The 12,500-nt window shown below is 34.9% G+C and overlaps 2 protein-coding genes across 2 annotated transcripts in view; both read left to right on the top strand.

Annotated features, from left to right (window-relative positions):
- LOC136835193 (uncharacterized) overlaps positions 1-6,132 on the top strand; it is a 9,420-nt gene extending 3,288 nt beyond the window's left edge. Inside the window, exons 3-7 of the mRNA XM_067098421.1 lie at positions 131-250; positions 803-994; positions 1,996-2,121; positions 3,198-3,320; positions 4,377-6,132. Of these exons, the coding sequence (XP_066954522.1) occupies positions 131-250; positions 803-994; positions 1,996-2,121; positions 3,198-3,320; positions 4,377-4,616 (801 nt within the window). The 3' untranslated portion in view covers positions 4,617-6,132. The remainder of the gene's footprint in view (positions 1-130; positions 251-802; positions 995-1,995; positions 2,122-3,197; positions 3,321-4,376) is intronic.
- A 541-nt stretch (positions 6,133-6,673) lies between these two features.
- Positions 6,674-12,500, top strand: part of LOC136835653 (uncharacterized) — a 7,143-nt gene continuing 1,316 nt past the window's right edge. Inside the window, exons 1-4 of the mRNA XM_067099468.1 lie at positions 6,674-6,741; positions 7,179-7,278; positions 8,219-8,365; positions 11,586-11,687. Coding sequence (XP_066955569.1) covers positions 7,180-7,278; positions 8,219-8,365; positions 11,586-11,687 — 348 coding nt within the window. The 5' untranslated portion in view covers positions 6,674-6,741; position 7,179. The remainder of the gene's footprint in view (positions 6,742-7,178; positions 7,279-8,218; positions 8,366-11,585; positions 11,688-12,500) is intronic.

Raw genomic sequence — 12,500 nt, 5'->3', positions numbered from 1 at the left:
CCCCTGCTGTCCAGCCACTCTAACTCCCTCTTTTCACTTTCTGGAGAGCTGATATATTCTTCCTGAAGTGACTTGACATGGTATGACCTCGTTATAACTTGACCTTTGATGACCTCATTTTCGTTTCCAGGCGATGTCACAGTGTTTCGGGAGCCACGCCTACCTGAGGTACAGGGCCAGGATCAAGGAGGCCAAAAGGGCTTGTCTTGGGCGTAGCTTAGGTGCCATGAATGATGATTTCGTTTGGAAGGTTAAAATCTAAGTTTTTTGAGTTGTTGGTCAGAAGGAAGTTTGGAATAATAATAATAATAATAATAATAATAATAATAATAATAATAATAATAATAATAATAATAATAATAATAATATTATTTAAAAAAATTAATCTTTTAAAGACTGATACTAAGAAAACAGAAATTTTTTATTATTATTATTATTATTATTATTATTATTATTATTATTATTATTATTATTATTAATTATTAATTTTAACAAATATTATTGCTATTATTCATAATAATAAAGTTTAATAACAATACTTTTAAAGACTGCTATCAACCATTATTATTATTATTATTATTATTATTATTATTATTATTATTATTATTATTATTATTATTATTTTAAGGATTGCTACCACATGGAATTATCATTAGTATTATTATGATTATTCTGATAATTAGCATGAAGATTATTATTAATCATAATAACAATCATCATCGATACTCTCATTATAACAAGTATTAAAACATAGTAGGAAAGATACTGACTCTAATTCCTATTTCATTTTGATATTTTCCAGCCAATTCTATCCACCACCCCTCGGCCTCCCATAGACCCTCTGGAACTCGTCAGCGACGACGGTCCGCCGGCTAATTCTCCGGGAACTCTAGTGGGTGCGTTGCAGTCTAATTCTCACGGTCTTCAGGCAGAAGAAGAATCCCAAAGCTCTTCCATTAGCGAGATGTTATTTACGGCGACTGGCGAGGTCATGGTGGGTTCTAGTGCTTGTTTTTATTACGTTTGGTTGGATGGGGTATGACTGGAGAAGGTTTTACTCAAGGTCAAGAGAAAGAGGTTCTGCTTACTTCGACCCAAATCCCCCAAGTAGGCGGAGCTTTGTCCACCTCCTTACCGCGTCAGCTGGTGGATTGCTGTAAGGAGCAGGTACCTCTAAGATACGTCATCGCCTACGTAGTTACCCAAGATGGGAGGCAACTCCATCCAATTGGGGAGACCTTGTCTCTCTTGGCCTTGATTTAACTGAAAGAAAAAGGGCTTTTTGTGAAGCGCTTGACATCTGTGAACCTAAGATTGGCTTTAAGTGACCTCTACTAAGATAGGCTATTATTTAGTGTATGAAACTAGGATTGGCTTTTTTGTGATGCCCGCAAAACTAGGTTCTCATCTAGCACAAAAGGGAATCTGTCAGTTTCGATGTGTTTATTGAATGAACATGTATTTAAAAATATGTTAGAATCCTCACATTGCAGGTAAATGAACACACAGCTGTCGGTTTTAGAACCCAGATGCGATGGTCATAACAGTAAATTTAACAAATCATTAACACCATAATGAAAAATATAAAATCTCCTTTCATAATTAGAAAATAACTTACAAATAGGTCAGAATATTATATAGTTAAATTGCTTTCGAATGCTTTTTGCTTGCTGTTATTGTTGGCACTGCTAACATTTTCCTAAGATGTAACCGAGTACCTGGACATTTCCCTGAAAAAAAGCAGGGCGCCATATCTTATAAACTAACCATAGAATTTTCTTGAAAATTATCTCATGTTTCCCACACCCAAATTACTTTGGACTAATTTAACCTAACCTAACCCAACCTAACCTAACCAAACCTAACCTAGGGGCACGGTAAAAAATCCAGGGCTGGTGCGATACTAGCATACATCTCAGGAATTTGCCTCCAGCCACAAACAGCACAGAGAAATAAGCAGTAAGCTAAAAGTTACAATCTTTTTCCCTTCTCTAGAGACAAAGACAGAGGCAACAGTCCCGAAAACTTAATATCTTCAGTGGCGTGGATCTGGCGTCAGCCACCGCAAAATTGAGAGAGTCAATCTTCGAGTTCGCTTGCGTCTTGCAGAGAATGGAGATAGTAAGATCATGTGAAGTTTTTTATGTACAAACTTATATACATGCAGACACACACACACACATATATATACATATACACTTCTGACTCGCATCAGGATCGAACCCAGATCTTTCAGCTCAAAGGCAAGAACGCTGCCCAACAAAGCCACACAAGTTATAAAAGAAGTTGGAACCTAAGTACCACTGTACCTAATTCTTTACCTGGGCAGGCTAACTGCCTTGCATACCATCGTGTTTTCCCCAACTTCCCGACTCAGCAGTTGGGGAAAACACGTTGATATGCGAGGCAGTTAGCATACCCAGGTAAAGCCTCAGGTAGAGTGGTACTTAGGTTCCAGCTTCTTTTATGACTTGTGTGACTTTGCTGGCAGTGTCCTTGCCTTTGAGCTGAAAGATCTGAGTTTGATCCTGATGTGAGTCAGAAATTTATATATATATATATATATATATATAAATATATATATATATATATATATATATATATATATATATATATATATATATATATATATATATATATATATATATATATATATATATATATACATACATCTTTTCTTCTTATAAGGGGTGACTCAAGATTGCATTAGCGTTCCTGGTCATAGCAAATCTTTTTTCTCTTTTAGTCAATTCGCCTTCCACACTTCACTTCCATACAGAAGATCTGGCTCAACAATTCCTTCATGTTTATGCATGCACTTCAAACATACAATTTTGCAACTCATAACTAAAACAGTTTTTCCTGTCCTCCATGCATATGATATGTTTAATTAATGTCTACAATTTTGTATTATCTTTTTCCTTATTTTTAATTTAGAGTTTTCCCTGTCTACCATACATGTAACTGTCTGTAACTAACACCAGTAATGTTTTTCCTTATCTTTAATTTAGAGTTTTCCCTGTTCACCATACATATAAATGTCTGTAACTAACACCAATCATGTTTTTCTTTATCTTTCTGTCATTCAACTTCAAACCCAGCATCTAAAATAGTTTTCCTTGTCCTCCAAGCGTTTGGTATCGTTACCTTCATCCTTACTCTATCTTAATTCCTCTGTCTTTACTTCTCTCACCCAGATCGACGAGTTCTACAATGTGAACTACCTCACAGTCCTAAACACCTTCATCGACAACAATGAAATCGACTATCGTCTGGCAGACGATCTGAGAGATGGCATCAATCACTGTCGAGAGGCTGAGGTACAGAATGTGTTTGATTTCCTTTTGTTTGTTGCTGGGGAAAACAAAGTTATCAGGAGGAATTTGCGGAAATGTTTTCAGTTTGTCTTATTTTTGTTGTAATTATATTGTTTCTTGTTTGAAGCCCCGTTTAAAAAAGATATTTAACTCTGTAACTTCAGTTGTAGGTCAGTGATTTGTTCGATGAAATCAGTAATAGGTTTAAAACTTTGTCTTTATGAAGCATCGTCATATTTTCCTCAATTTTTTTAGGTTAAACTATTCACTTTTTAGTCTCATTTTTGATGATTTTTAATGTTTATTTCTAGTTTAGATAATTTCATCTTATTTCAAGTAAGGTAAGTTGTAATTATATATATATATATATATATATATATATATATATATATATATATATATATATATATATATATATATATTTATATTCAGTGTGAGTGTGTACGTTTGTGCGTGTGTGTGATTATAATCCCACTGGCACGTGATGTACATATACAAATGTACTACACAAGTAATGAAACACTGGAAGTAAATCCTGATTGGTTTCTTCTTCATATCGAAGACACCTTCTCGAGGACTGATACAAAGTGGGAGGAATTTGCAGTATATATTTTAGAAGGAAAGTACAAACGAACGTACAGACCATTGGAAACCAGATATTCACACCTGACAGGTGAGAATAAAGAGGGTATGAGGTCAGTTCTATATTTACAAATCTGTTTACAAGTGATCATTGGGTTTCAAACTGCTTGTATGTTAGTTTGTACTGTCTCTCTGGCAGACATATTGTCAAGTTCTACCACTAGGTACCTGTCCCCAGTGTTTTCACCCAATGTTTCATTTACCCTGTGGTACATCTGCATCTATGTATGTAAGTGTGTATGCACAGAAGCATTCATACAGTGACCCAGGGATAAACATTGTAAGGTGTATCAGTCCCCAGTGTTTACACCCAGTGTCTCATCCTCCCTGTGGTACACCTGCATTTATGTAAATATGCAAATAAGCATTCCCACACTGACCGAGGTCTTCACGACCTACTATACCCCACTCCTGCAGAAGTGCCTTCCCGAAGACGGCTCCGTGATGCCTCAAGAAATCCGTCGACTCATGAAGTTCATAGCCTGCGAAAGAAGGACCCGGCTGGTGGCCTGCTTCAGGCACGACCTGCGACAGAACCTGCACCGCTACGACCTGGAGGCCCTCCCGAACACGAAGGGCAAGAGGACCAACTACCTGGTGAAGGTCATGGCCATCGTCATGGGCACGGACTTCCTGAAGGGGCTGGATTTCGTTTAACAAGGATTAGAAGATGTTGTCAAGGATATTTTCGATGTCTTTTAGGATCCGAGGATGGGATACACGTCAGGAGTCCTTTGTAGGACCTCGTAGGAGTCCTTTGAGTGCAGATAGGAAGTTATAGGGTTAATTTCAAAGGGCAGATTTGGAAGAGAAACGAGCGTTGGTCTAAAATGAAACGTATCTATCCTAAAGACATTATGATCGTTTGATAGCTCTTAATTCATGGTTAGATTTCCCAGAGTGTTCTCTTGTAAATGGAAATTACAGATACCATGGGGAAAAATAACTGAATATTAATAAATAAATGAAAATTTCATGTACATATATGTAAAACGATTTTTTTAATAATAGGAAATATCCCTAAGGGTGTATCCACACTGCAGTAAAACATGTCGTAAGCACATGTCGGCAACCTGTCGCAAACATATCACAAACAAGTTGAATACAAGTCAGAAAACAGGTTTAATACAAGTCAATGACTTGTTAATGGTTCCATCCAGTGATTCATGTGATTATCCAACATTTGCCAAAGATTCAGTCTCCTCTCGCAGTCGATGACTTGTCTTCCAGCATGTTTGTGATATGTATGCGACAAGTTGCCTACATGCACTGAAGGCATCTTTAGCTTTAATGTAGACACACCCTGAGATATTAGTTTACAAACCCACAATAGTTACAGAATTTTCAATAATCTGTTCTTATTTCATTTTTTCTAAATCGAAGTGCCTACAAGATTTTCTGAGACAATAGAATTTTCATAATGATATTTCAGAATTCAACAAACTCCAAATTTCACACTTGCCTGGCAATACAAGTCTTGATTTTATTAGCCAAATACCTTGCAAGGTAAATTGATGGTTCAAGTTGATGACTAGTCGAGGAAGGTAGTACAAATTTTGCTTAGGCTTTTTTTTTTTTTTACTGGATTTTGGTTAAGATTTTTTTTTTCTGAATTTTGCTTAGGAATTTTTTTTTTATGAATTTTGGTGCAGATTTTTTTTTTTTTTACTGAATTTGCTTAGGAACGGACTTCACTGGTTTTTCTTAGGAATTTTTTCTACTAAATTTTGCTTAGGATTTTCTTTTACTGAACTTTGGTCAGGAATTTTTTTAATGAATTTTGCTTAGGCCTTTTTTTTTTTACTGAATTTTGCTTAGTTTTTTTTTTTTACTGAATTTTGGTTACGATTTTTTTACTAAATTTTGCCTAGGAATTTTTTTTTTACTGAATTTTGCCTAGGAATTTTTTACGGAATTTTTCTTAGGATTTTTTTTCTGAACGACGTGAAACTTCCAGAGATCGAACTTTCAAACGGGTTTATTTTCGAATATCGTCCGGTTCCTGAGTTATATTTTTGATAGGTAAGTGTGTTGGAATGTCAGTGAATGCCTTTTTTAGTTATACAGGATGAAAAATGAATGTGATTTGCAGGATTTCGTTGGCTAAGTTTATAGAAAATTGTAGTTTTTTAAAATGAAAAACTAGACTCTAAATAAAATCTGAAAACTACTATACTTAGTTTCAGTATCCATACCTGAAAGTGATTTAACCATAATTATTCATTTCTACAAAGGTATTCACAGAAAACTGTAGTTCTTTTCGGTGAAAATTAAACCTAATTAAAACCTGAAAGCTACGTTACCTGGTTTCAGTATCCATGCCTGAAAGTTGATACAACCACAATTATGATATTTCTAATAGTACTTTTTCATAAACTTGGATCAGACCAGAAAAGAACTGTGTGAGATGTCTATAACAAAAAGAAAATACCTGTCTTTCGACCTCTCCGCCACAAAACAAGTGATCTCATCCATTCGCTCAGTCAATAACAGCATAGAAACATTGTGCCTGAACCATCACGGGGCTGCGGAGTGCACGCAACGATGACTTGGCCATTTTCTCGACTGAAGAATTAAAAAAAATGAAAAATAGAGGATTGATGAAACAGCATGAGAAAGGGGTTTTCCCCAACCCCTGCCGCGGGCCATCGTGATGGGGCAGAAATCTGGATTGGGAGAGTAGGTGAGTATATATATGAGGGTTTTCCTCTCAGCCGGGTATACCTGATCGCGTCTCCAGTCCAGAAGGATTCAGCAGAAAGACTGTCGTTGGACCCAAAACGTGAGTATGGACGATCCTTGTTCTTGAAAAACTTTTTGGGTTTATACTTGTGGTGAGGTGGTCGGTACATTCCAGATTATTTTGTTGGTGTTTCAGGCCTCCTTGTAACCCGTTATGCCTGGTGTTTTACACGGCAATGAGGCGAACTTACTTTCAACCTATTGTCATTTTGCATTCTCGTCTGAAAGTGAATAAGTGGACTTCTAACTTCCATTTATAAATAAATGACTTTTCATTAACTTTATCACATACACAATTGTTCTGTGCATTAGTAGAATTACTAAAAGGACCTCATTCAAACTGGACAATACGGATATGTGATAATGTGGACTGTTTGTCCAAGAAAGCTTGTAACTTTTTTCTGAATAAATACTCCATTAGATACCATCCAGTTTGAATGAGGTCCATATATATATATATATTATTTTTCTTTGCAGAATGACGAAATCAACGCTGGCATTCTTCTTCTTCTTTTTGGCGGTGGCTTCCATCACTCGAGGTCATGACGCCTTCGTCGAGAAGTTTGCTTATACTCGGGTAAGTTGTTTATCCTCTCTCTCTCTCTCTCTCTCTCTCTCTCTCTCTCTCTCTCTCTCTCTCTCTCTCTCTCTCTCTCAACTGGGTGTCTGTAAAAGTGATTATAATCTGCTCCGTGTTAATCTTTCTCTTTAGCAAAGATGAAAAAAAATTTGCGTTCAGAATCATGATTGATTCTATTATTTTTATCTCTCTCTCTCTCTCTCTCTCTCTCTCTCTCTCTCTCTCTCTCTATCAGTTGCATTTGGGGTCTATGTGAATATCTCGCTCTTGAGAGTTGTTAAGGTATTTCTCGCTTTACTAAAAACTCAAAACTTTCTGTTTATTTTCGATATCCTTCCTATACTACTAATACCAGTGCTACTTTTTACTGCTACTACTGCTACCATTTACTGCTGTAACTGCTACTATTAAGTGTAACTCTTTATTCATATTTAATCAGAGCAGTGGTTTTCAATATTTATATATATATATGTATATATGTATATATGTATATATGTATATATATATATATATATATATATATATATATATATATATATATATATATATATATATATATATATATATATATATATATATATATATATATTAGAGGAGACACACTGATGATAATTATATGAAGACTTCTACAAACTTTTTCCTTTTTTTTACAAATGTTCATTCAGATGATCTAACCAAGACAAAATTCATGACAATCTTGCGGCACCTCTGGGCACTGTCTGTGGCATCCCCCCCCCACCCCGAAGGGTGCCACAGCCCCCAGTTTGAGAATCACTTCGTTACAGGAATACAGACTATCTACAAAAGTAAACAACCAACAGATATTTCAATTCCAACCACTTCTTTCAGAAACTCGAGTCACCCAATGCCAATCTTCTGTAACCCTTGTTTAATCGTTTCCCATCTTCAACTTTCCTCATTCCCTGTCCCTGCTTAGGTCATGGCCACCTGCGTAGGAGAGGAGATCTACTACGGCTGGGTGGCGAAGGTCATTGCAGCCAAGAAACAGTGTTATTTGGAGCCTGTCAAGACTGTACTTAAGCATGGCGTTCAGAGGCGAGAGGCATTGGCAGCAAGGTTAGAGGTAAGTCTTTTACTTTGTTTTAGTTTTCTGTAGATGAAAACTATTGTGCCGGCTTTGTCTGTCCGTCCACACTTTTTCCCGTCCGCCCTCAGATCTTAAAAAGTGCTGAGGCTAGAGGGCTGCAAATTGGTATGGTGATCATCCACCCTTCTCAAGCATCAATCATTAGCCTCTTCAGTAGTTTTTATAGTTTTCCAAATTTCAGACCACTTTTTTTTTCTGGCCTAGAGGGCAGTAGTGATCATCCACCCTTCAATCATTAAGCATACCAAATTTTTTTTTTTTTTTTATTTAGGATTAAAGTTAGCCATGATCGTACTTCTGGCACTGCTATGGGTACCAGCAACCTTGCCACCACCTGACCGTGGCTGAGTTTCATGGGCCGCGTCTTAGATTTTCATGGGCCGTGGCTGAAAGTTTCATACAACATTATACGCTGTACAGAAAACTCGATTTCGGCGTTTTTTTACTTTCGTGGCTGAGTTTCATGGGCCGCGGTTAAGAGTTTCATGGGACGTAGCTGAAAGTTTCATACAGCATTATACGCTGTACAGAAAACTCGATTGCGCCGGAGAAACTTCGACTAAATTTTCTACTTGCCAGTTTATGTAAAATTGATTTAGTGAAGTTGATCAGGAATAAATAGTTTATTTTCAGACCCTGTCTCAATGAGATAATTCTTGTTTGTTTTTTTATATTTTTAACTTGTAATTTCCTTTGTATCTTGTAATTTTGTTGTTTATTAACATTTCTATTATTATATATATATATATATATATATATATATATATATATATATATATATATATATATATATATATATATATATATATATATATATATATATATATATACACATATATCCATATATATATATATATATAGGGAAGGGCATCCGGGGGGCACTACAGCAGGCAGGGGAAGGGCACAGGGACACATACAGATCCAGTACATACATTTATTATCGACGCGTTTCTTGACCAGAGGTCAAATCTTATGGAAATCTATAGTTACAAAGTAAAAAAAAAAAGTTGGGGTTGGGGAGGCATTCAGTTTACATAATTAAAAGTGAACATACACAAAATATGAGAAATCTTAAAGTGGAAAATCAGTTAAACTTAAATATAATCAGTCATACTTAAGTGCATTTGCACATTTTTCAAAAAGAAACGCATCTCTCTGGGTGAAAGAGGAAAAACGCGCTAAATGAACGTAGCATAAGAAGAAGAAGAAGAAGAAGAAGAAGAAGAAGAAGAAGAAGAAGAAGAAGAAGGTGGACACAAATATAAACAAACAATCGAGTCATGCCACGGACAAGGGAACAGCCGATGACTGGCAATACAACGCAGCCGCAGGTACAAAATTCTTCTGAGATTCAGACTTTCCGAGTGAATCAGTTCCCCAGAGGGTCTTCTCGGCCTGGCCAATGATTCCGAAGTTTGTCGTATCCTACTGATGTCTTGCAACCTCTAGCGTGGGATCTTATATTGGAACGTTCGGGATTAGACAGTCTGCGACACGTACGACAGCTCACGCCGATGCATGTGAGAACCAACCGGCCATGACCTTGAGGTGACGCCGAAACGAACCAACTTAATTCCCCGAACTGCATCCGGGACACATTTCCTGAGATGTAATTGAGTACCTGGACGCAAATTTCTGAGATGTGTGCTAGTATTGCAATAGCCGTGCCCTCTGTTTTATTTGGGTGTGGGAAACGTAACGAGATTATTTTCAAGAAAGTTCTATGGTTAGTTTTTAAGATGTGGCGTCCCGATTTTTTCAGGGAAAGGTCCCAGTACTGGGTTACTTCTTGGGAAAATCCTATCTGGACCTTTCCCAGAAAAAAGCGGGATGCCATATCTTGAAAACCAATCAGAGAATTTTCTTGAGAATAATCTCATTATGTTTCCCACACCCAAACCACCGCGGGAAATAGCTATACAACCTAACCTAACCTGGTTAACCTAACCTAGGGGCATGGCAAAATAATCCGGGGTTGGTTCAGTACTAGCAAACATCTCAGGAATTATCAAGGGACAGAGCCGATCCTTCAAGGGAAACAAAGAACCAATAGTTTTAGGATTTTTTTTATGTTAATCTAATGTTAAGAGCCACAAATATGCTTTTGGATAATTTTAGCAAACTGCTTAGCAAAGTCTTGATTGCTAGGTAAATAAGAGAAGCTTGCATATATATAGTAAATTTAGGTACATTTAGGCATTAAGGGTGCAAGTTTTTTTGTAATCGAGAACTTTCTTAATAACCTTAAGTACTAGATGGGCAGGGGAACAGTTCTTATGAAAGTACTGCTTGAGGAAGAGAATTTCAGAGTGAAAAGAAAGCCATTTAGAAGGTAGAAGGTATGAACAGAGTCAATTTTAAAATTTGTTAAACAGGAACTATAAAAATTGGAGCCGAGCCCAGTGAGCAAATTCCTGAGATGTATGCTAGTATTGCACCAGCCCCGGTTAGGTTAGGTTAGATTAGGTTAGTTTAGGCTAGTGTCTCTGGCGAAATTTGGGGGTGGGAAACATAATGAGATTATTTTCAAGAAAATTCTATGGTTGGTTTTTAAGATATGGCGTCCCACTGAAAATGTGCCCAGTGAATGTACTTTTCCTAAAAACTTGTCCTGTTGAAATTGTCATTTTCGTTAGTAACGAAAACATCAAGGAAAATCACCTTACTGTTTTGTTCCTTTTCAATGGTGAAATTAACATTATTATTGAAGATGTTGGCTAGGTTTAAAAATCTATCGGCATCACACACACACACAAATATATATATATATATATATATATATATATATATATATATATATATATATATATATATGTATGTATTTATGTATGTATGTATATGTATATATATATATATATATATATATATATATATATATATATATATATATACACACATAAATTGTATAAATATACATAAATGATATATATATATATATACATATATATATATATATATATATATATATATATATATATATATATATATATATATATATATAATAATACATAAATAAAGATATGTATGTGTGTATTTATATGTATATATACGTGTACGACTGAATATTCTGACAAATTCCCAATGCAATAAAACGCCTGTCGTAGCCCCAATCTGTTCAGTAGAGAACCACAATTCATGTAAGATTAGAATACCACCCTCCCCCTCACCCAACTAATCCTTTCAATGTCACCTTCAGAAGCGAGAGGCCCTTTTCGAAGGTCCCTACCTGAAGAAGCTGTTGAACAAAGCCATCTCCAAAGCCAGCAATTTCACCTGCGTCATGCAGAAGCTGAATTACGTGAGTTTGTGAAAAAGCCTTTCTGTGCATTGAGTGTCATTCGTCAATATAGAATATAATATATAAAATTATGCATGATATCATGAGAAATGATATACTCGTAAATGTAATAAATAAAATAACATAATAATGTATTGCATATGATAATAATGATATAAAATATAAAATTTTATAAGTATGATGTCATATAATATAATGAATAAAATATTAATGTAATATAAGATATAAAATATAAAATATTATGATGTAATAAATGAATAAAGTATGATAATGTATTGTATAATACATTATCATATATTTTATTCATTATATTATATTATATCATAGCTTATAACATTATATATCTTATCATATCTTATATTATGCGAGTATATCATTTAGCATTATATTATATATAATTTTATATATTATATTATATTATATTATATTATATTATTTTATTATATTATATTATATTATATTATATTATATTTATATTATATTATATTATATTATATTTTATTTCCTTGTTTCAACACAGTCATAACTTGATCGTGTCTCCTTCTGGTAAATTGAAATCGAAAGAAAAGAATGAAAAATTAATATAATTATGACATTATTAATATCTTTTTAGAAACATGCCCATAACATCTTTGTAGACTCGTGGAGCAAAGTCTGGTCTTGTAGAATTCTAGTCAATGACAACAAAGGCTTTATTTAAGTTCTTATAAACTGAGATAAGTGAAAATACATATAAACTAAACATCATTAAATCACTGAATAACTATAAAAGTCTAATTAATGAGTACATATATATTTTGGTCCTCTGTTGTC

This window comes from Macrobrachium rosenbergii, chromosome 55 (assembly GCF_040412425.1).
Source record: "Macrobrachium rosenbergii isolate ZJJX-2024 chromosome 55, ASM4041242v1, whole genome shotgun sequence".
In the NCBI taxonomy this organism is placed as follows: domain Eukaryota; kingdom Metazoa; phylum Arthropoda; class Malacostraca; order Decapoda; family Palaemonidae; genus Macrobrachium; species Macrobrachium rosenbergii.
This window is presented reverse-complemented; position numbering and strand designations above follow the sequence as displayed.